The sequence below is a fragment of the Pantherophis guttatus genome, chromosome 2, assembly GCF_059756535.1.
Source record: "Pantherophis guttatus breed Tessera chromosome 2, ASM5975653v1, whole genome shotgun sequence".
Classification (NCBI taxonomy): Eukaryota; Metazoa; Chordata; class Lepidosauria; order Squamata; family Colubridae; genus Pantherophis; species Pantherophis guttatus.
In genome coordinates this window covers 86,584,488-86,609,560 of record NC_142064.1, presented here as the reverse complement: position 1 = coordinate 86,609,560, position 25,073 = coordinate 86,584,488, and the positions used below count along the sequence as shown (strand labels likewise).

Genomic DNA, 25,073 nt, shown 5'->3' with positions numbered 1-25,073 from the left:
ACCAAGCCACGCCCACAGAACTGGTAGTAACAAATTTTACATTTCACCACTGCTCTGCACTATATCCTACAACAGCTTGAATCCCCAAAGACCTATGCAAGGGTCCTCTTTGTAGACTTCAACTCAGCATTGAATACCATCATTCCAGATATTCTTCTACCTAAACTAAATCAGCTAGCTGTGCCTGACCACACTTGTAAGTGGATCATAAGCTTCCTAACAGACAGAAAGCAGCAGGTGAAGCTAGGCAAAATTACATCAGATACCTGTACAATTAGCACAGTGCCCCCCCTCTCCACTTCTCTCTATATACCAATGCCTACATCTCAAAAGACCCTTCTGTTAGTTTGCAGATGATACAACAGTGATTGAATCTCCATACAGATGGAAGGTTGAACAATCTTGAACTAAACACACTCAAAACCGTAAAAATGGTGGTAGATTTTAGGAGAAAGCCTCCTATACTACCACCTTCTTACAATACTAGACAACACAGTATCAACAGTAGAGATCTTCAAGTTTGTAGGTTCTATCATATGTCAAGACTTAAAAGAGACACCAAACATCAAAAACGTCATCAAAAAATAATGTTCTTTTTCCGCCAACAATTGTCCTCACTGTTAGGAAGTTTCTCCTCAATTCCAGGTTGCTTCTCTCCTTAATTAGTTTCCATCCATTGCTTCTTATCCTCCCTTCAGGTGCTTTGGAGAATAATTTGACCCCCTCTTCTTTGTGGCAGCCCTTCAAATCCTGGAATTCTGCTATCAGGTTGCCCAAGGAGCTGCTGATTAACAGTTCTACAGAGGAATTATTGAGTCTGTCATCTGCACCTCTATAACTGTCTGGTTTGGCTCTGCAACCCAACAGGACAGACACAGACTTCAACAGATAATTAGAACTGCAGAAAAAACAACTGCTACCAACCTGCCTTCCATTGAGGACCTGTATACTGTATGAGTCAAAAAGAGGGCTGTGAAAATATTTACAGACCCCTCACATCCTGGACATAAACTGTTTCAACTCCTACCCTCAAAACGACGCTATAGGGCACTGCACATCATAACAACTAGACACAAGGACAGTTTTTCCCCTCCATCAAGTCTATGTGGGACCTGGAGACAGACTTGGAAAAATTGTAGCAGCAGGTGATATGTTTTGCAGCATATCACAGTTTCCATTTAGAATAAAATAGAATAGAGCTGGAAGGGGCCTTGGAGGTCTTCTAGTCCAGCCCCCTACTCAAGCAGGAGAAACTATACTATTTCAGATAAGTAACTGCCCAGTGACTGATGGAGCACTCATGATTTCTGAAGGCAAGCTGTTCCACTGTTTAATTGCCCTCACTGTTAGGAAGTTTCTCCTCAATTCCAGGTTGCTTCTCTCCTCGATTAGTTTCCACCCATTGCTTCTTGTCCTCCCTTCAGGTGCTTTGGAGAATAATTTGACCCCCTCTTCTTTGTGGCAGCCTTCAAATCCTGGAATTCTGCTATCAGGTCGCCCATAATTTTTCTTTTTTAATTTTTGTAATTTTTCTATTACAAATATTATTTTTTCAGGTAGAAATCTTTTTAAGAAGTTGAAGCCAGCAGCCGTTCTACCGAGGCGCATAGGAGTGATCTATGGGCATGTTTGTGACCTTAAAGGTATGGGATCGCTTCCAAACGCCTCAGGGCTTGTAGTTGCTTTCGAGAAAACGTGTTTCCAAGGTCCCATAAACATTTCCAAGGCTCCCTTAATCTCTAACGTCGATCTCGAGAACATGCTTCAAAGGTCTCAACAACTTTACAACCTCCCTTAATCTCTAAAGCCGATCTTGACTCCAAAGGCGGTTAATCTTTAAAAGGATGTGGGGCGATGGCAGAACACACCCGTCTGCAAAAGGGGCCGGGAAGCAAACAAGCTACTAACTAGACTCTAGTAACTATAGAGCCGTGCCTCTCCCAGCAGGTTGGTAATTGGATCGCTTTAACGGGCGGCTTTGCGAAGAAGAGGTTATACAAGAATTTAAACGGCTGTCAGCCAACTCGTCTCCAAAATCCGAGCAGTCGACCGAAAGGAGAAGGAAGCGATTCGCTTCGGGAATTTGCGCAATAGGATTTGTTTCGGGCTGCCGCGCAGGTGAGTGAGTCGATTGGGCTGTCGGGGATCCGGGTGAGCGGCGGACTGGAGCAATAGAAATCCTCAGATTAACAGAACGGGAAGGGAACCTGTAGGTCATCTAGTCCAACCCTCAGCCCAGGCAGAGACAGGCGATCTTTCGTTGCATTTGGGTTTTGCACGCTACCCGTGTTAAGAAGATCGGGGTAGGTTTTTTAAAAAAAAAATAACGGCAGAAATCAAAAGTCTGGGTTTGTCGCCCGAGAGGACTCGGAAACAGTTTCGTGGCTGTTTTGTAGAACAAATGATTGGCCGATTCATGTAGGTATTTACACACCCACACACCCACACACACACTGCTCTTTTCAGAGTTTGGAAATTTATGCAGAAATTTAGGGTAAAGGCGCCACGCGGTTTCAGAGCGATGCTGCCCTGCATATTTATTTGTAATGGAATCACTATCATTATTAGCGAGATTATACAGATTAACAGAGTTGGAAGGGACCTTGTAGGTCATCTAGTCCAACCCCCACCCCGAGCAAGAGATCCTACACTAATTCTGACAGACGATATTGCTTTCATTTGGGAAGTCCTGTGGCAGGTGATTATTTTATTTTATTTTATTTATTTATTGGTTCGATTTATATGCCGCCCTTTTCCAGAGACTCAAGGCGGCTTACAGTGCGTTAAGCAATAGCCTTCATACTTTTGTATATACCTGCTTAGTAGGGGTTTCGGCCCCCCCCTAAGCGGTGTTCTTTTTTATACAAAGTCATCTTATTGCCCCCACAATCCGGGTCCTCATTTTATCTATCTCGGAAGGATGGAAGGCTGAGTCAACCTTGAGCCTGGTGAGATTTGAACTCGTAGTAATTGCAGGCAGTTGGCAGCTAAGTGCTACTTAACAGCACTTTAGTCCGCTGCACCACCAAGGCTCATTTTAAATATGTCGGGCTAATATGTCGGATTAAATATGTCTGGCTAAGTAACTGAAATGCAGGAGGTAAATTTATCAAAGGTTGGGGTCAAGTGATGGATAGAAATGCTCAAAAATGTATGTATGGAGGTGGGGGGAGTTTGAAAACCAATTACCTGCACTATGAAAATAAAGGCCAATGCAGTATTGCAGTGGGAAAATCACATGAACTTTTAAATTAGGGAGCAATTTCTAAGTCATTATACCTGGTGATGCCAGTTTGCTTCATTTCAGTCCCACAACAGAGTATGTTTCAAGATGAAAGGCCTTAAAAAAGATTTCATTAAAGTCCCACTGAATTCAGAGGGGGCTGACCCTTATGGGAGTTGGATATAGGATTGCAACCTAAACTGGAAAAAGGTAAGCAAGTATTAAAAGGAACAAAATCTAGGAGAAATAACTGTGGAAATTAACGTTGAGTTTGCATATTATAGTAAACTGCAGATTAACTTTTGATTTTTAACTTTAAAAAAAAAAAGAATTGTATTTTAACTTTTTGAATAAAATAAAATAGACTGTAGATTAACCATGGTTCATTGAGTATGCCACAAATTCGCTTGATTCACAAATCACACTAAGCCATGAGTACAAAAAAAACATAGCTGTGGTCACAGAATGCTAATCTAAATTTAAAAAAAAACATATTTCTATTAACATGGTTATGTTCAAATCATGATTTATGACGTGACTTAACACACTTGGAGTTACTCATGGAGGAACTGTTTCATGTGAGCTCCACCACCTTATTTCTCTCTAATTTCTCTTCATCAAAGTGACTTTTCATGTGCTGGAAAACAATGTTGGGCATGGAGTCGCATGCAGTCATATGAATATATTGCCCAGAGATTTCATATGCTTTGAAGAAAAATCAGACAATGAACTAATAGGATAGGATAGGATAGCTTTTATTGTCATTGTACATAATATATACAACAAAATTGGTTTAGCCTCCCTGGTGCAATCCATAACAGAAAATACAAAACAACATACCCGTATTTTTCAGACTATAAGACGCACCGGAGTATAAGATGCACCAAAATTTCGAAGAGATATACAAGAAAAAAAAAGGTTTTTCCCTCCTTGGCCCCCATGAGCACTCTGCAGGCCTCCCAAACCCACTGCGCGTCCTGTTTTTCGCAAAAACGAGGCCTGCAGAGGGCTTGGGAGGCTCCTGGGGGCTGGGGAGGACGAAAAAAGGACACGGGGGTTTGGGAGGCCAAAAACGGGCCCATTTTTCCCAAAAATGGAGTCTGCAGAGGATTTCGAAGGCCTGCAAAGTGTTCCTGGGGACTGGGGAGGGCAAAAACACCCCTGTTTTTGCAAAAAACGGGCCTGTTTTTGGCCTCCCAAACCCCCCACGTGTCATGTTTTTGCCTCCCCGGCCCCCAGGAGCACTCTGCAGGCCTCCCAAGCCCTCTGTACATCCCATTTTTGGGAAAAACGGGCTTGTTTTTGGTAAAAACAGGACACAAGGGGCGGGGTTTCAGGATGCCAAAAATGGCTGTATTTGGGGTATAAGATGCACCAACATTTCCACCCTCTTTTAGGGGGGAGGGGGAAACTGTGTCTTATACTATGAAAAATACGGTAAATAGTATAGAGAATAATACCTATACAAGTAGAGTAATATCTATACAAGTAATTGGGGAAGAAAGACTAGTCATACGTTTCTGTATGTTCGTGGAGTGATTGTGATTGTGTTTAAGAGTTTTGATAGCCCTTGGGTAGAAGCAGTTTTTAAACCTTTTGGCTGGCTGCCTATGCTTTGATGTCTTCTGCCCAATGGTAGAAGTGAAAAGAGACACTGCCCAGGGTGTGAATCATCCCCAAGTATCTTCCTTACTCTGCTAAAGCAGCGAAACCTGGCAATGTAATCTAGTGGTTTTAGAGGGCAACCGATGGTTTCTTGTGCCGAATTGATCACTCTCTGTAGTGCCTTCATGTCCGCAGCTGTTAGACCAGCATACCATACTGTCCACACAGTATGTGAGGACACTTTCTGTCGTAGACCGATAGAAAGAATTCATCAGCCGTTGTTCCACCTGATTTTTCCGCAGGATTCTGAGGAAATGAAGTCTCTGTTGAGCCTTACTAACCACCAGGGACTAATGTTTCTGAGGCTGTCACTAATATACATGCAAGCATGGGATTAAATGTACTTGAGCTTTTCATTTTATCAGCTCTAACTGTATACAAGTAGTCCTCAATTCATGAGCACAACTGAGCCCAAAATTTATGTCGCTAAGTGAGAAATTTACTTAGTGAGTTTTGCCCCATTTTACAACGTTACTTGCTACAGTTGTTAAGTGAATCACTGCTATTGTTAAGTTAGTAACATGGTTGTTGAGTGAATCTGGTTTCCCCATTGTCTTTGCCTGTCAGAAAGTCACAAAAGGTGATCGCATGACCCTGGGACACTGCAACTGTCATAAATGTGAGTCAGTTGTCAAGCATCCGAATGTAAATCACATGACCATGAGGATGCTGCGACGGTCATACGTGTGAAATGTGGTCGTAAATTACTTTTTTCAGTGCTGCTGTAACTTGAACGGTCACTAAGCGAATTGTTGTAAGTCGAGGACTTACATTTGTGGAGATAGGTAGCAGTAGTTTCCTCTCAAACCTACAGTAAAACACATTCAGGTCATCTGCCGGTTGTCGATGTCCTTCAGCATGGGAAGGAGGTTTGCTGTATTCGATGATATTTTAAAGAGTTTTCCACATGTTTGCTGGTTCGTTTGTTGAGAACTGATTCCTTAGCTTTTCAGAGTAGCTTCTTTTTGCTGCCCTGATCTCCCTTGTTAATACATTTCTGGCCTGATTGTACAGAATTTTCTGTAGGCTTCCTCTTTGGGACGACATAGCTGCTTAGGTTTAGCTGTGAACCAAGGTTTGTTGTTATTGCATATTCACAGGTTTCTGGTTGGCACACATAGGTCTTCACAAAAACTGACATATGACGTTAAAGTATCTGGGAGTTCATCCAAGTCTGCAGAGGTATCTTCGAAAACATTCCAATCAGTGCAGTCAAGGCAAGCCTGTAGCTTTAGCTTTGCCTCCTCAGTCCAAGACCTCACTTTTCAGGTCTTCTGGATGAAACGGGTGAAATCCAGCAGATTCTGACAGGTTCTGGAGAACTGGTAGTGGAAAGTTTGAGCAGTTTGGAGAACTGGCAGCAGAAATTTTGAGTAGTTTGGAGAACTGGCAAATACCTCCTCTGGCTGGCCCCCAGAGTGGGGTGGGAATGGGGATTTTGCAGTATCCTTCTGCCACAGCCACCAAGCCACACCCACAGAACCATTAGTAAAAAAAATTGGCTTTCACCACTGGGATGAACCTAATCACTCCTTGCGTAAGGTGTAATGACTAAGTCTGTATTGTGTTCCCAGGTGTTCATAACTTATATGTGCAAGTTAAGAAATCTGCAAATATTGCCACATATATAATCTGATTCCCCACCCATAGCCAAGCCCAAAAAAGCAAGGAGGGAGGCATTTCATGTTGGAGTTGTCTATTTAAAGTGAGTTAGTAGCCCCGTTCTCTGCCTGACTTGGTCTCCTGTGGACCCCAACACTACAAATAGGCTAGGCATGATTTAAGTTCCAACCTAACAATGTAGGGAGGGTCATTATTTGTCCATCTAAGTTATTTTGTAATTTAAGGTTTGAAATTTTTTAAAAGCGAAGAACATTTGCTATTAAAAGCTCCTTAAAATACAGGAGTTGGCTTGCATCTTTTTTCTTCCCTCTGGTCTAGTTTACCTAAGAGTTTGGGATCTTTCTGCAAAAATAAAATGCAATTTTTAAAAAATAGTGTAACTAAAGCTGGTGCTCCTAAACCCGGGGATATAATATCAGTCCTTGCCTTATCTAAAGCTTATCTAAAGCTTTTGCGTCCAATCTATGAAGGACTAAAAGATCCGGTCCGAACCGGGAGCATTTCACCCCTAGTTTAAAGTAATATTAGAATTGTCATTGCTTATCCTCCTTATGAACAGGCTGGGAAATCACTGGGAGCAATGGGATTCGATACTACCACTGGCAAGTGCAAAGAGACTACATATCTTTTTTTGGAAAAGATTCTCTTTATTGTTATGTCTGAATAAGGAAGGGCATGTGTTATGAATTGGATTGTTTTTTGCCTACATTGAGGACATCTATTGTTCTAGAACTAATAAAACAAATCTGGGATTTTCTCAGTTTCTAAGTGAAAGGTATTGCCAGCTTTGGCCAGGAGAAAAATAATTCTTCGGAATCTAAACTTCAGGAAATCACTGCACTAAAGGAAAGGCAAAAGCCATGGTGGTGCAGGGTTAGAATGCAGTATTGCAGGCTGACTCTGCCCACTGCCTGCAATTCGATTCTCTCTGGCTCAAGGTTGACTCAGCTTTCTGTTCTTTCGAGCTTGGTAAAATGAGGAGCCCGATTGTTGGGGACAAGATGCTGACCCCGTAAACCTCTTAGAGAAAGCTGTAAAGCACTGTGAAGTGGTACATAAATCTTAGTGCTATTGCCATTGCTTTAAAGTTGCCAAATTCTTATTTAATCATTCAGGTTGTGGACAATGATGAGGGCAAAGACTTGGATTCTGAAGAAGCATTTTGAAGGGCTTCCTAAGCAGAGTGACTTTGAATTAATAGAGATAAACCTACCAGATCTAAACGATGGAGGTAAGAGGAATCATTTGATTGTGTATTTGTATTACTTGTTCCCCATGTCAACAACCTTTGTCCTACTGTTTTTTTTTAAAATGATGATTCCTGCCCCAAGCATATCTTGCAGAAAATATTCAATATATTACACTAAGAAATTGCTTTGAGAAATTGCATTATGAGAAGTGCCTTCAAAGATATTAATTTAGGGGGCAGAAGATAAATCCTGAAAATTAATATATGACTAGTGACTTTTTTTTTTAAAGTTCACAAATGAATGTGTGTTCTGCCCCAGCTACGGACCCCAAAGAACGCAGTACACACAAAGTCTGTACAAACCTTAGTTTACTAAAATAAAATCAGTTTTTCAAACAAAGACTGTTAATTAACTTTCTTAACAGCCTGCAAGAATCCAAAGAATAGATAATCTTAATCTTAGTATGGTTGGCAGAAAGCCCAGAAGCAATTTACAGAGAACTAAGTTCAAGGCACGAAGGGGAGTGAACGGTTGTTCTCTGCAAATTGCTTCAGTCAGCATTCCTCCTTAAATAGGCTAAGGGAGTGGCCAATGAGCCCCAAGCCTTACTCTTGAGGAGACCTCCTCCTGAGGAGCCACTCCTGCCTTTTGGCAACTCTGTGTGCCCGTGCATTGAGAAGAGGCTCCTCCTCTTCGTCCTCTTCACTTAAGGGAGCTTCTGGAGGTTCTGAAGGCCCTGGCTGAATCCCCGCCTCTGGCACCACATCCTCTTCAGCCTCCTCATTGTCCGACTCGAGTGCCAGCTGCACAGGCTGCTGGCACAGCACCTCACCAGCCTCCTCGCTGTCCGAATCAGCCACCAGCCACATAGGCTGTGTACTGACCACAACAATGTGGAAACAGTACAAATGAAGTCAAGATTGGAAAGTGAGAAACTGTATCATTGAAAGCTGATTAATTAAATCATGGACCAAGAATGTTTGGATATGACTATATAAAATGAAAGACTTTTTTCAGTGTTGAGTTGCTGAATTTAGAAAATACGTTTTTGAAGTGACCTGCTCTTACATAATTTGGCCAGAAAAATTAATTGAGGAAAGCATTACACAACTTAGATGAAAAGAACGCTGTCGAACATGCTTTATTATCTATTCATCCAACTCCAAAATTTCTAGGTTTTTTTGCTCTCCATCCCAGTCCTCTAAATTGAATGAATAAACAAATAAAACAAATATTTTGAAATGTGTAATTCCTTGCTATTCCCACTTCTTTATTGGTATAATGTATTTCCATTTCTTACTTATTTTCTCTTAACGCATATAACAATAAGAATTTTAACAGAAACATAGTATAAAACTACAGATTTTGTATAATTGGTAAAATGGCATCGGATAAACTCTTTCCCTCATGCACATAGTTTGCATTTCCAGACTAATGCACTTCTCCGGTTTTCTGTCCACTCCTTCCTGGTTTCTTTTAAAAAAAAACAGAAGATAATCAAACGGTAGTTCTCTCTCCAGTAGTGTATTAGCTTGATCTTTCATAATCTTTTCTTCTGTGTTTCAGAGATGCTGCTTGAAAGTGTGTTTCTCAGTGTTGACCCCTATATGAGGTACTACTGTTTGTTTGACTTTGTGTTTCAATACTAAAACCCCAGTTTATTCTGACATTTAATTTAATTAATTTAATTAATTAAATTTATATGCTGCCCCTCTCCGAAGACAAAGGGCGGTTCACAATATATTTTAAAAAATCATTATAAAAAAACATTGAAAAATTAAAAACATTAAAAACTCGTTCACACCATTCATGGCCGGATCTCGCCAGATCACAAGAGCGAGATTAACGGCCCCAGGCCTGCCGGAAAAGCCAGGTCTTCACCGCTTTTTGGAAGACCAATAGGGTGTGGATGGTCCGGACCTGAGGAGGTAACTGGTTCCAGAAAGCTGGAGCAGCCACAGAGAAGGCCCTCCCCCGCGGGCCCACCAGCCGGCATTGTTTAGTTGACGGGACCCGGAGGAGACCAACTCTGTGGGATCTTACCGGTCACTGGGAGCTATGCGGCAGAAGGTGGTCTCGAAGATAACCTGGCCCTGAGCCATGTAGGGCTTTAAAGGTAATAACCAACACCTTGAATTGTGACCGGAGACCAATAGGGAGCCAGTGCAGCTCGCAGAGAATTTGTGTAATGTGGGTGTAACTAGGTGCACCCACGACGGCTCGCGCGGCTGCGTTCTGGACCAACTGCAGTCTCCGAACACTTTTCAAGGGTAGCCCCATGTAGAGCACATTGCAATAATCTAACCATGAGGTGACAAGGGCATGAGTGACTGTGAAGAGAGCCTCCCGATCCAAGTAGGGTCACAATTGGTGCACCAGGCGAACCTGTGCAAAGATCCCCGTAGCCACAGCTGTCAGATGTTGCTCTAATCTTAGCTTTGAGTCTAGGAGGACACCCAAATTTCTCCCCCCCACAGAACCAATTGACCTTTCTCCTAATTTACCAATTATTTAGCCATCTCTCAACAGCCTTTTGAGCCACTGAGTGATGGCTCAGTGGCTAAGATGCTGAGCTTGTCGATCGAAAGGTCAGCAGTTCTGTGGTTCGAATACCTAGTGCCACATAATGGGGTCAGCTCCTGTTACTTGTTCCAGCTTCTGCCAACCTAGCAGTTCGAAAGCACGTAAAAAAATGCAAGTAGAAAAATAGGGACCACCTTTGGTGGGAAGGTAACAGTGTTCTGTGTGCCTTTGGCATTTAGTCATGCCAGCCACATGACCACGGTGACTTCTTTGGACAGCGCTGGCTCTTCGCCTTTGAAACAGAGATGAGCACCGCCCCCTAGAGTCGGGAATGACTAGAACAAATGTGCGAGGGGAACCTTTACCTTTACTTTTTCTGTGGGCGTGGCTTGGTGGGCATGGCAGCAGTGATGGGTTCCTCCCAGTTTGGCCCGGTTTGGCCAAGCTGGTAGCGGTGACGATATGATGTCACCGAATCGGTTCTCTTTGTTTGGGAGCTGGGCCCTCCCGCCCCGTCCGCGTTATTCTTATCTTTTATTTGGCCCCGCCCCCAATCTATTCGCTGCCTCCCGACTCCCAGCTGATGGCTAGAAGGAAAAAAACTGTTTAAACTCTTGCCACAGGGCTTCAAAGGGCTGCCCTACAGCTGATCAGTGTTAAAAGGCAGTGTGGTGATAGACCGGGACGGTCAAAAAACAAATGGGTAGACCAGGACACTCCAAGAACAAATGGGTAGACTGGTACAGTTCTGCAAGCAGTTAAAAGCCTGGTAGACCAGTACCTCTGCTAAATCCTAAAGAATTATCACATGACCATCAAACCACCCCCACAAAATAAGCCACGCCCACAGAACCAGTAGTAAAAAAAATTTGAACCCATCCCTGCATGGCAGGGTAAGGATACTACAAAATCCCCATTCTCTCCCCACTCCTGGGGAAGGATATTACAAACTTTCCATTCCCACCCCACTCTGGGGCCAGCAGAGGTGGTATTTGCTGGTTCTCTGAACTACTCAAAATTTCTGCTACCGGTTCATCTCTGCTGAATTTCACCCCTGCTTGTAGGCAGATCCCTTTGTTTCTACATTAATCTGGCAAGCCAATCATTTTAGATAGGCCTTGATCTATTCCTTTTTCTAACACTTGCAAGTAAGCCATCATCATTACTGAGTATAAAGTAGACTTCTCTGCAGTTTGACCAGCCCTTCTCTTCATGTTACACCAGAATTTGATGTCCTGATCTACTGCTTAGAGCGATTCTAAGCAACTAAACACGCATATATGTATGAATGTATGTATATGTGTGTGTGTGTTTAGTTGCTTAGAATAGCTGTAAGCCAGTGATGGTTAACGTTTTTGCCATCGTATGCCAGGACCGGGGGGGGGGGGGTGTTGCGCGCGCGTGTGTGTGCGCACACCCCATAATTTTATGCACCTTGCTCCCGCACATGCACGGGTGACACACACACACACCCCGCTTCCCCTACTCCTGGCACGCGATGGCACGGTAGGCCCGTTTTTTGCTTTCCCCAGACTCCAGAGCCTTTCTAGGAGTCTGGGGAGGACAAAAACAGCCTCCCTCCTCCCAGGCTCTCCGGAGGCCGAAAACGGCCCGTTTGCCAACTTCCGGTTCCACTGGAGCTGAGCTCGCGTGCCCACTGATATGGCGTGCCATAGGTTCACCATAACGGCTCTTAAGAAGTAGATCGGGACATCTGATTCTGGTGTGTGTGTGTAGGTTGGACAATAGGTCAGTATAATTACTTCTGCTCCTCTGGATCATCATATTCCCATGCAAGCAGAGATAGGATAGATAGCACTTGTTTGCTGCAATGGGCTTTGGCCCAAGTCCATCTGGACTTCCTTAAGAGAATAATTGCTATCACCCCAAATACAAGAAAGAAATGCTATTATTAGATATGATGGATGGCTAAGCCTGCTGTTCTAGCCAAAGCAAATTATATTGGCATATTTTTGTTGTTTCTCATGGTCTGGAGAATAGAGCATTTAATCATTGTCTGAACACACCAAAAGGCTTTTGATGTAGTGCAAACAGGTACCTACATTGTGTCCTGAAAGAATAACTCCCTCTCCAAATTTGAATTTGTTGTATTAATGTCTAATTATGTATTTTCATGTGACCTAAATAAAAAGTTGCCACAAGAAGTGGCTTATGCTGCCGGATACAAAACATGTCATAAAAACCAGGCTCTGCCCTACCTTCATTGTGAAATGAATTTGACGTGAATCCGAGTTAAATCACATTTATGTCCCTCGGCCCTAACGTGAATTAAGCCTGTCAATCATGCCAGTCATTAATTGGCCCCATGTACAGTAGTGGCCAAAATTGTGGAAACCCTTTGAGAAAAGAGTATTTTCTAAAACTAGCTAATAACACCACCTTTTTTTGGAGGAGTACCGTAAAATTATATATCAATAGAAAAATAATTAAACCAAGAATGTAATGCAATAACGTTTATGAAGGATTTGCTATTAGAATAGCAGTTAAAGTATAAAGAAAAAAACTGAAACACGTAGAAAAAAACGAGATATACAAAAATTATCACCATAGAAAAAAGGGAGATATACAAAAATTATGACATCAGTTAATACTTAGTTGGGTAACCTTTAGCATGAATTACAGCCTTACAATGTCTTCCCATGGGGTGAACCAAGTCTTTTAGTTTTGCAGCTGTTCTAATGTGAAACCAAGATTGAATGATTGCTTCTATTAACTGGGTTTTATTACTGGGTCGCTTCTGACTAACAAGTTTCTTTAGTTGGCTCCATAGATTTTCAAATGGGTTAAGGTCTGGGCTGTTCTCAAGCCATTCCCACAGTGGAATATGATTATCTTGAAACTCCAAAAAAAAAAGTGGTGTTATTAGCCATCAAACTTAAAAAAATACACTTTTCCCAAAAGATTTCCACAATTTTGGCCACTACTTTATATCTTTAAACAAAAATGCATACATTGACTTTGCTTTGTTTTTGTTTTGCAGAGTATACAGTAAGAGAATGATGAAGGAAGGGGACACTATGATAGGGTCTCAGGTTGCAAGGTAAGATCTACCTTGATTTATTTCCTGTTCCACCAGCTGCTGGTCTTCCTTTCTTACAGGTGAAGTTATTGGGCATTGGGCAATAAAACGAAAAGTAAAACAACACCCATATTTCAGTGGTGGGTTGCCCCTGGTTCAGACCAGTTTGCAAGAACCGGTATAAAAACCGGCAGGAGGCTCCGCCCACCGACCTGGACATCATCATAGGTGATCTGCACATGCACAGAAGCTTCTATGCATGCACAGAAGCGCACACGCTTCCGATGCGAACCAGTAGTAAAAGTAAATAGAACCCACCCCTGCCACATTTGTATCTGTTTTCTGTTGGAAACAAGTGTGAAATGAATCAAAGAAATTGCACAAGGTCCTCATTAAGGCTTCAATATAAAGAATAGTAAATAATACACAGTCAGTAAAGCCTGCCAATTTGATAGACTTCATGGTTTTGTCCGGATTGAAGAAAACAAATGCATAATTAAGAATATTCAAATGCAGTAAAGCAAGCTGTATTGTTGGAGTTGTTCCAAGGATACCTGAAAAAACATTAACAAAAGATTCGGGGGCGGGGGGGGAATGGTTCCCAGCACAATAAATGTAATAAAATCAAGTTCCGAATGCATGAAAAGTTCTTCACTTGATATTGAAAATATTCCAATTCAGGGATGATGACTGGCTTCTCTTCTGGGGCCTCTTCTCAAATGATGGAAGGAAATGCTGTTTTAGATATTTCAAAGCTATTCAGGACTTTACAGAATAATAGGAATGCTTTGAAATACGGCCAGAATGGTCTCATAGCACTCTCAACATCAAAATTTCCCTGCGATGGTTTAGTGTCAGATTGTGAGTTACACTGCTCCTTCATAGATGTTTAGAAAGAATTATTAAGAACTGGTTATGTTTGCAATTTGTTTGCAAGTTTCTTTGTTGACTAGTATAACGAGGTACCTGTGTTCTTTTCAAAGGATTTTGGAAAGCAGAAATCCTTCATTTCCTGTAGGAACTTTTGTTGTGGCAAATTTGGGCTGGACAACACATTTTATTTCCAATGGCAAAAATCTATTACAACTGCCTCCAAATTGGCCAGAAAGTCTTCCAAGGTCATTGGCTCTTGGAACAATTGGCATGCCAGGGTAAGTGTATCCTAATCATGTACTTGATGGAGGTGATGTGATGGATTGTAACCCAGTCTTAGAATTCTGCTACATGGGACTTGAGCTTGTATTATTTCAAAATTCCCATTATGTTTACTAGCCCTCAAAGTTGAGGAATGTCACCTTCTTCTGTGGTGCTTTTAAAGACATTCTTTGCATGTAACCAGGTTATTCCCATTAGTGGTGAATGTTTGTATTTGAGTCCTATTTGATTTTTATGTTTTGGACATGTCATGGTGTCAGTGTTTAATTACACAAGCTTTTAATTCCTTTTCCTTGCAGTCTTACTGCCTATTTTGGCCTACTTGAGCTCTGCAGGCCCAAACCAGGAGATACGGTCCTAGTTAATTCAGCAGCTGGTGCTGTGGGCAATGTGGTTGGGCAGATTGCTAAAATTAAGGTAAGTGAATGTTTTGGACTTCAATTTCCAACAGGCTGATCAATGGACAAGAATTATGGACAAGAATTATGAAAGCTCTGGTTTGCTTATCTCTGGTCTATTTACCTCCATGTGCTTTGATTGATTGATACTGCAGAGAAGATTCTGCACATAAATACCTCATTTGCAACATGCCCATTTAGTCATGGGATGGGGGATATGATACATGACATCACACATCTCATGATAGCATCACTCATTGATCCCAACTACACTGTATAACCTTCACATCAAAACATTATGATGTGACTTATGCCAATTACATTATTCTCATTTATATAATGTTTTGGGGATATCACTGTGGCTTCTATAGGATGTCTATGCTTTATGTTCATTCTTTGCATCCAGAAAAGTACTCTTTTTAATCGTTATTAAAGGTTACAATTTACAACAATAGAAACTAATACAAAAGAAAAAAGAGAAAATTGAAGATGCAGAAAACAATATGAAAAACAAAAAATCAAAAATATAATAAGAACTACATAAGTGATTTTCCTATTTCAAGATAAGTATAAACAATTTTAGAAACTTATCACCTTCTCTTACACCACAACCATCTCTTCTCAATGTCCCTTCAATATCAATGATCCCTTCAATAATCAATGATCTCTTCTCAATATCCCATCTCTTATTTATAAACAAATCTACAAAATCTCATCATTTTGGCCTTGAGGTTAGCAAAGGTCCATTAATGATTACCAGAGATAACATCCATTTTAACTTTGATTACATAAACAAAATTCCTTCATATTCCTTCCTTTTGCTTCAACACTTTTGATCTTCAGTCCTTTCAGATAATGTCCTAGAACAGGGATGTCAAACTCACATCGTCACGGCGGTGTCACATGACGTATCAGGACTTCTTTTCCCCTTGCTAAATCGGGCGTAGGCGTGGCCAGCGTGTGATGCATCCGGTTCGGAAGCTGGGAGTTTGACAGCCCTGTCTTAGAACATGATTCTTCTTTTCTTTGTCCCTTTCTATAAAATTCTGCAAAACTTTAATAAGCTTCTTGTCAGACATCGATGCTATCTCAAAGTAAATGAATTTCCAAACTGCCAATCTTTAAGGAAATCTTTTCTTTAATTGAGCACAGCCACCGGATCATGACTCGATGCGGACAAGACTGACCTTTTGCCCCCCAATCCCTCCCTTTCCGATCCCCAAATCTCTGCTTCTCATTGGCTATCTTCCAAGTCATTCTTCAGACTTCTTGTCTCGTCATTTCCCAGGAATGTCCCCCCTCCTCATTTCTACGACAACCCGACTTCAAAGGGATTTAGCAGGCAAAAGTTCAGAGCTTATCTCTCTCTCCTCTGCTCTCTATGCCAGCGTTGAAGCGCTGACACTTCTTTTGTAAATTCACTTTGATTATCTATTTTGATTATTAAGACATCATCTGGTGTCTTTTGTATGTCCAGTGTAACATCTTTTTCTATGTCATTCTTGCACCTTGTTGTTTCAAAAATTATTTTCAACTTAGTCTCAATTGTGTCAGGTAACACTTGTTCCATCCATAGTATCTCTTCAATACACTCTCTCCCATAGAGGCAGATATGCCTTTTAGCACTACCAACCTATTTTTATTCTATATGGCTTTGCTGTGTTTTGCTCCAGTGGACAAATTTCATTTAGCTGTGTTTTTATTCTAATTAAGTAATTAGATTATCTGTGGAAGCTTCTTCCATAAAAAGTTGGTGTTATTCTTTTAAGTGTCACTGTGATGGAACGTAGTGATTCCCAGGAGGGAGGGGTTGCATTCCAGAGGAGTAAGAGGCAACTCAACCCAGACATTATGTGTCAGAGAAAGAGGGTGAAGACAGATTCTCCCTAATAGTTCACAGAGTATATTGGAGGTGCAGAAAACAGAACCCTCAGTCTGGCAGGCTTTTTCTATAGGTGTGAAACAATAAAGATGTCAGGCTTCCAAGTAACACCTCCAACAAAAGAAAACTCCGAAGCTTGAATTTCCTCAAAGTTACATTTTATTAGAGATTTCATATTGGCACATCTGGGGAAACCCGAATCTGAAAGCTTCCAGGTTGTCCCCGCCCAAAAGAAAGTTCAAGTCCCTGCCCAACACCCACATGTCCATCACATAGTCCAATCCAAATACCGTCCCAACTGGAGATGCCTCCCAGTTCCAACTGTCCAGGTGCAGGGCAAGATGACCTTGACTTTCTGAGAATGGAATGTTGTTATGACTATATAAAACCCTGGCTCCATACAATCCCCCCTCCCTGTTTCCCACAGTAGTAAATATGGCAGGCCTGAAGGCCCAACGAAAAAGATGGCTTCCAGGCCTGAGAAAAGAATTCAGCTTGGCAGAATTGCAACATGTCATTCTTGGTTTTGTGCCCTACAGCCACGATACTCTCTATGTGATCAATGGGATTTTATTTCTGCTAACATGGCTTTTTGTTTTACTGTATGTCACGCCTTGACCACACCGGAATTATAATTCTTGGGTGTTATTTTAGTTTTTACTTGCTAACTCATTCTTTTTGAATTGGCTTATACTATGGTAAAGTTTCTCTCTCTTGCTCTTTCTCTCACCCCCCTCCCCAGCTATCTCTAATCAATTTAATCCCGTGAATCTAATCCAATCTCTCCTGTCCATCTTTGCCTGCCTGTCATCACTATCTGTTGAAGATGGTTTGTGAACAAACTTGCATAGCCTTGCCAAGGAACCTGGTCCTCATTGTTATTTTTTTTTAACCGGCAGGGTTGTAAAGTGGTCGGCACTGCGGGTTCCGATAAAAAATTGGATTACCTTAAGGAGCTTGGCTTTGACGAAGTCTTTAACTATAAGACGGTGAAATCCCTGGAGCAGGCCCTGAGGGACGCTTCCCCTGACGGCTACGACTGCTATTTTGATAACGTACGTACAAGACGGAGCTCAGCTTTGAACTGGTCTAAGATAGGAAGGGAAGCTGATCTAAGGAACTCCCTGTGTTGAAAGCTGCTTTGGCCCAGGCAAAGAAAAGCAGCCATTCATCTTTAAGTCTCTCCTGCAGTCCCCAAGTCAGGCTTTTTTATATTTTGGGACACCTCTCTCTTTCCTTGCATTCAGGGCAGTGATGAAATCCAATTTTTTTTACTACCGGTTTTGTGGGCGTGGCTTGGTGGGCGTGGTATGGCTTGGTGGGCGTGGCAGGGGAAGGATACTCCAAAATCTCCATTTCCACCCCACTCTAGGGGAAGGATACTGCAAAATCCCCATTCCCTCCCCACTCCTGGGGCAAGGATATTACAAAATCTCCATTCCACCCCACTCTGTTGCCAGCCAGAGGTGGCATTTGTCAATTTATTTATTTATTTATTTATTGGTTCGATTTATATGCCGCCCTTTTCCAGAGACTCAGGGCGGCTTACAATGCGTTAAGCAATAGCCTTCATACTTTTGTATATTTATTTTATTTATTTATTTTATTTTATTCGGCTTATATGCCACCCTATCTCCCAATGGACTCAGGGTGGCTGACAATAATAAAAACACAAGCCACAATGCAAAATAAAATCTAAAATCTAAAAATTTAAAATTTAACCCTTAAAACCCCCCCCATCAGACCTGCTGATATACCTGCTTAGTAGGGCTTTCGTCCCCCCCCCCAAAGCGGTGTTCTTTTTTTATACAAAGTCAGCTTATTGCCCCCACAAACCGGGTCCCTCACATGACTGGGGATGCTGCAAAAGTTGTAACTGTGAAAAATGATCATAAATCATTTTATTCAGTGCCGCTGTAACTTTGAGCAGTCACTAAACGAATTGCTATTAGTCAAGGACTACCTGCATACTCTTGAGTCTTAAAGGATTGCCTTACTTTAAATTTGATTAATTGTTTGGTTTTTCTTCTTTCCTAACTAAAAAAAGTTGTTGTTTTTCTGGTTGAATCATTTAGATTGTTGGGATGTGCGTTTAACTGTTTTGAATTTGATACAATTGAAGCCCCAAATGATTGTTTTGTGTTCAAAAAGGGTTGATTTTACTATTCCCAAAGTATTTGACCTTTGACAGTTTTTGTGTGACTATTTCAAACTCAAAAAATTGTTTCAAACTTGAAAAATAGATAGCAATAGCACTTAGACTTATGTACCGCTTCACAGTGCTTTTGCAACCCTCTCTAAGCGATTTACAGAGTCAGCATATTTCCCCCAACCATCTGGGTCTTCATTTTACCCACCTCAGAAGGATGGAAGGCTGAGTCAACCTTGATCCTGGTGAAATTCGAACTGCCAAATTGCAGTCAGCCTGCAGTACTGCATTCTAACCACTGCGCCACCACTTGATCCTGTGATTCAGATGGAGTTGACATACGTAGTCACAAGTGCACAGAGAAGACCCCCCCCTCGCTTACTCGTAACAGCTTGTATCTTTATTCATTCTCAGGGGTAATCCCGCTCCCCCCCTCATGATTATATATGATTATTTCTATCCAGCAGAAGGAAATTCACTGGCAGCTCAAATTCCTCTTCTCTTTTTCAGCCTATTCTGGGCTTCCAGAACTCACCTGCTGGGTTAGCAGTTTATGGGGAGCAGTTTTAGGCAGACTTGCCAAAAAGAAAAGGGGAAGGGAAACTTGTGGCAGAACTGAAAATTCACCACCATAGTATTAGATGTGACCTCCTGTTTCCTCCTTTTGGGAGATGTTTAAGTGCCTGAAATTCCCAAAGCAAAACCCTGCATTTCTTTCCTGTGATCTCTGTTTCTAAGAACAGATTATGGGTATTAGTTGAGCTCTTTCAAAATAATTCCATGTAGATCAGTCAACAATATCCCTCCTCTGTGGAGTATTTTAGTCTCGGCAAATGTTGTGTTGTCTTTGTCTCCACCAGGTGGGAGGAGAATTTTCCAGCGTTGTTTTGGAGCAAATGAACACATTTGGGAGAATTGCGGTGTGTGGTGCTATCTCCTTGTATAATGACACCCAGCTCAAAAAAGGTACAAATCTATTTTTCTTTCTGCATGCTGTTTGCTTTAATCTTCTTCTTCCCCTTCTCCGTCTTCTTTTCTTCTTCTTCTCCTCTTCCTTCCTCCTTCCTCCTCAGCCTTTTCTTCCCTTCCTCCCCCTCCCCTCCTTCTCCTTCCTTCTCCTTCCTTTTCCTCCTTCTCTCCCTTCTCCCTTTTTTTCTTCTCTTTCTTCTCCTTCCTTTTCCTCCTCTTCCTGCTCCTCCTCCTTCCTCTTCCTCCTTCTCTATCTTCTCCCTTTTCTTCTCTTGTTTCTTACAAATATTGTTATTAAGGTTCAAAATCAAACATTAAATACAAACTAAAGGGGGAAAAAGCAGGGGAATAACAGGACAGATTAAAAAGTGGCAAAAAATACAACAAACAAATACTGTATATAAGGTGACCTCCAAATTATTTCAGCGTAGAGACAATAATACAACAGTGTTTTAAATTTAAATGTATAAGTATATATATAATATAATTTAAATACATACTTAGCTAATATAGACAGGATACCAAGGATAGATCTTTCTTTTCTTTTCTTTTCTTTTCTTTTCTTTTCTTTTTTCCTTCTTTTTTTCTCTTTCCTTCCTTCCTTCCTTTCTTTCTCCCCTTCCTTCCTTCCTTTTTCCTTCCTTCTCTCTCTCCTCCCTCCCTCTTCTTTCCTTCTTTCCTTCCTTCCTTCCTTTCTTTTTCTTTTTCTTTTTCTTTCTCTCTTTCTTTCTCTCCTTCCTTCCCTCCCTCCCTCCTTCCCTCCTTTCTCTCTCTCTTTTTCTTTCTTTCTCTCTCTCTCCTTCCTTCCTTCCTTCCCTCCCTCCCTCCCTCCTTTCTTTCTCTCTCTCTCTCTCTTTCTTTTTCTTTCTTTCAACAAAAAAATCTTTATTTTGAAATAGAATTCATTCAGGGTAACCTGACTGTGTGGCAACAACAACTGTGAACTTGCATATTTGAAATTTAATAAGTGATGCAAATCATCGCAGGCCACTAGAGGCCAGTCATGAAGTGATTACTTGGATCTGGTTTGTTCAATAACCCACCAGAGTCACACAACGCTGAGCCAAAAACCAAACCACCCATTTTGTGTAGAAGGTTCTGAGAACCAGAGTCAATAAAAATCAAAGGACTTAAATATCTTTCTCTAAAGTCTCATGAAGTTATGGAAAAGTAAATGATTATTAGGAAACACTAGATAGTAGCATTTTAAAAGCTGAACATTTCCTTATGTTAATTGTGACTTGTGACTATGACACAGTGGTGTTTATCATTTTGTTACCAACAAAACTGAAAGCTATTGTCTGCCTGGATGCCTTTTCAACTTTGCATTCCAACTGACCATCGTGGGATTTTTGATGGTCTCCCATTCAGGTTTTAACCCAAACTGATCCTGCTTATCCCCCAATCTCAGATAAGATTTGTTTGGTGCTTTTACCTGCTGAGACCAAAGTTGTATATTCTTCAAGAAAGATCTGTGATACCTATATAAAACTGGTCCCTTGGTATTCAGTCCCTAATTATGTCTGTCCTCTTGAACTTTCTAATGAGCTAAGGAGATGCATCTGGTCAGCTACCATTTCAAATGACTCTTTTAATTTTGATTTTCTGCCAGGTACAGCCAGGAAAGTTTAATTGCTCAATAATCTGGTTGAGATACTACATCGTTTTCACCATACAGTAATTCCTTGTAGAAGTTACAACAAGCCATAAAGAAGTTTTGATTTTTGATTAGTTGTTTAAACCCAATTGCATCCAGTTAGGAAGGACCACCTCTGAAGACTTGGTAACTCCAACCAATATTTAGGATTTATAGGAAGCAGAAATAGCAGCAGAATAGTGTTCTGAGCTATTTTTAATAACAGCGGAAATCTTATACCGCTGCTTTCAAACCATTTAAAGAAACTTGGTTACAGGTGGTAACTAGACCAGCCTTTCCCCAGCTAGAGCACAAGACTGAAATGAATGTTTTACACTTTTAGAAGGCAAGAGATACAGTGACTTCTGTATGCAAGTCCATCTCCCACTCTCCAATTATTTCATTTGTACCAAAATGCCAATGCTTCCTCATAAATACATACCACCAACAGTGGCCGTTTTAAGAGTTAGATCTAGATAGATAAAATGTGGGATGGAAAATATGGCTTTTTGTTGTTTATCAGAGTTATATCCTGTATTTTCTTTTAGGAGCTCAAGGCAGCATACTCTGCATTCCCATTTCTAATTTTCCTCCCCAACAACCACATGAGATGGATTGGGCTAAGAGAGAATGATTGACTCCCTCACACCCAATGATATGCTGTAGCTGAATGTGGACTAGACATTAGATCTTCCCGCTTAAGACAATCTTAAAATCTTCCTGCTTTCAGTTCAATGCCTTCCTTGCCATATTATTTTTTGCTCAGTCCAGTTTTTAACAAGGTCTCAATGAAAAGACGTCCTGAAGTATATACAGGTAGTCCTCAGCCTACGACCACAATTGAACCTAAAATTTCTGTTGCTAAGTGAGGCAGTTGTGAAAGCTAAGTTTCCCCCCCTCCCATGTTACGAACTTTCTTGCCACAGTTGTTAAGTGAATCACTGCAGTTGTTCAATTAGTAACCTGGTTGTTAAGTGAATCTGGCTTCCCCGTTGACTTTGCTTGTCAGAAGGTCGCAAAAGGAGACCCCAGGACACTGCAACAGTCATAAATGTTAGTTATCGCCTTTAAAGCGCTCCATGGCTTAGGACCTGGGTACCTACGAGACTGTCTTTTGCCACCAATAGCCTCCCACCGACCAGTTCGTTCTCACAGGGAGGGACTACTCAGGGTACCGTCAGTCAAATTATGTCGACTGGCGACTCCCAGGGAGAGGGCCTTATCTGTGGGGGCTCCAGCCCTTTTGAATGAACTGCCCCCGGAGATACGGAATATCCCTGATCTCCGTGCTTTCCGCTGTGCCCTCAAGACCCTGATGTTCCAACAGACGGGGCTAAATATATGAACATGTGAATGATTTTTTAAATGTTATCTAATTCTGGGTTTTATTTGATTGACCAAACTAAGTAATAATTTTAATTAGCAATTTTATGATGTTTGTGTGTCTATATTTTTCTTGACTGTACACCGCCTTGAGTCCTATGGGAGAAAGGCGGTATAGAAATATAATAAATAAGTAAATAAATAAAATAAATATGAATCAGTTGCCAAGTGCCTGATTGTAAGTGTGAAAAATGGACATGTCACTTTTTTCAATGCCGTTGTAACTTCAAATGGTCACTAAATGAACTGTTGTAAGTCAAGGACTACCTGTATACTGCAAACATAGTCTACCTGTAGCTGTTTCTGTTTGAGGCAAACATTCAATGGGCCAGTTTAAGTATGAGAAAAACATCAGTGTATTGGTAAAGAGTGAGATAAGATGAGAGAGCTGTGAAACAGATATGTGAGATGTCACTGTTTTCATTAAAACACTTGTCACCTGCTATACAAAAATGGCACAGCAAGTCATATGTTCACAGGGATGAGACAAACAACCAATGCAAGTAGAACAGCAAAATCATGCAGCTGAGTTTGATAAAATGTGACCAAGCCACTGTTGTCTCGTTCAGAAAAATTCATTCCAATGATTCTTGCATAACTTTTAACACTGCTGTTTTCTTGACCTCACTTTACAGCCTAAACCAAAATTGGCTGTATTTGAACAAGAAAATCAGCCTAGATCTAGTTCATGAGCAGCCTTGGATCACAAAACAAAGGATGGCTTTGATGGGCAATCTTGCTGATGTTTTATTGGCACGTTTGGTCGTATTTGGAAAGAGACACACTTAGTTTTATGCTTCAGTTGTGGAGGCTCAATACAATTTCACTTGCAAAAATTTGACAAAATCATGTTACGTTGGCCAGAATGGGCAGAAACTAGGAAACATGACATATGCAATGTTGGGTAAGCTTTGGGTAAGTTAGGAAAGTTTGTGGCACCACTTCTGGAGATATGCTGTGACAGAACAAACCTTCTTAACTTCTTCTTCTCTGAACTTTCTTCTAGGCCCATTTGTTCAGGTCCCCATGATCACGAAACAGTTGTATATGGAAGGTTTTCTAGTCACACGTTGGGACAATAGGAGAGATGAAGGGATAAATGCAATACTGAAATGGGTTCAAGAGGTAAGCTGATAGTAAAAAAGTCTCTCTCTCTCTCTCTCTCTCTCTCCCTCTCCCTCTCTCTCTTTCTCTGTCCCTCCCTCCATCTCCTTGTGTATAATCCAAAGGAAAAAGACTTTGATATCTCACCTTTTCCTTGGGAGCCCAAGGTAGCATGCCACAGGAATTCTCTGTCCTCATTTTATAGCAAGTTCAACCCTTTGAGATTGGCTGGGCTAATTAGTCAGTTCTGTGATTGACTACAGAACCTGGGTCTCCCTTAGCCAAGTCCAACCCACCTCAAAACTACATATTACACTTGCTTCCCTTTGCCACGCTACTTGGCCAAGGAAAGACTTTGGTCTGCAGCAGGGGTGAAATCCAGCAGGTTCTGGAGAACCGGTAGATTTTGCAGTATCCTTCCCCTGCCATGCCCACAAAACCACGCCCACCAAGCCACACCACGCCCACCAAGCTATGCCCACAGAACCATTAGTAAAAAAAAATTGAATTTCTCTGCAGACAGAAAAAACATGCAGGAGTTATTGTGAGTATTGCTCATTATTTTTATTCTCGAATATATTCAGGAATAGACCTACATGTACTCCAGTGTAATGTGCGGCTGTGGGTATGTCTCTAAAACACACGTGTAATGCTTTCCTTTTGTCTCGTCCCTTGCTATTTTGAGCAGAAACTTATTTTTAGATTTTAAATCCCAAGGGAGAACTGCATACATTTGAATGTTTCATTTTTCGCACAGGGGAAAATTAAATTCCGCGAGGACATCACCAAGGGTTTCGAAAACATGCCAGCTGCGTTTATGGGAATGCTCAAAGGAGACAACTTTGGAAAGGCAGTAGTAGAGGTATAAAAAGCACTCTGTTTGGCTTGTAAATAAATCATTGTATCTGCACTTCCTTATGGACTGACTTGTCTTCTTGCCAAGCATGATCCAAGATTAGGCTAATCCACTATGCCACTCCAGCATGCCTCAAGTGCAGCCAAAACCACAGAACATCAGGATTATCATGGGAAGTCTGAGGACAAAAGAAACAAATGCCTCTTAGAAGATTTGTTATATTCTGTTTTCAATAGGTTATCCAGTTTGAATAAAAGAAGCAGTCTGAAAAACCGAA

General features: G+C 41.3%; 1 protein-coding gene across 2 annotated transcripts; it reads left to right on the top strand.

The window, feature by feature from the left end:
* Window positions 1-1,713: 1,713 nt before the first annotated feature.
* PTGR1 (prostaglandin reductase 1) lies at window positions 1,714-25,073 on the top strand. 2 transcript variants are annotated; one of them, XM_060690414.2, is made up of 11 exons: window positions 1,735-2,118; window positions 3,308-3,433; window positions 7,627-7,742; window positions 9,268-9,313; window positions 13,226-13,285; window positions 14,248-14,415; window positions 14,719-14,836; window positions 17,599-17,754; window positions 19,709-19,814; window positions 23,843-23,961; window positions 24,698-25,073. In XM_060690414.2, exons 3-11 carry the CDS (start codon window positions 7,637-7,639, stop codon window positions 24,806-24,808), a joined length of 990 nt encoding a protein of 329 aa, XP_060546397.2. In that variant the 5' UTR covers window positions 1,735-2,118; window positions 3,308-3,433; window positions 7,627-7,636; the 3' UTR covers window positions 24,809-25,073. The 2 variants fall into 2 exon arrangements, with proteins under 2 accessions (XP_060546396.2, XP_060546397.2); XM_060690413.2 differs by lacking the exon at window positions 3,308-3,433 and having other exon boundaries at window positions 1,714-2,118.

Excerpts from the sequence above, each read along its gene's own strand:
- PTGR1 (XM_060690413.2), top strand. The coding sequence starts at position 7,637 with ATGATGAGGGCAAAGACTTGGATTCTGAAGAAGCATTTTGAAGGGCTT. Across the intron at positions 19,815-23,842 it reads TGACACCCAGCTCAAAAAAG|GCCCATTTGTTCAGGTCCCC; the intron begins GTACAAATCTAT and ends ACTTTCTTCTAG. Across the intron at positions 23,962-24,697 it reads TACTGAAATGGGTTCAAGAG|GGGAAAATTAAATTCCGCGA; the intron begins GTAAGCTGATAG and ends TTTTTCGCACAG.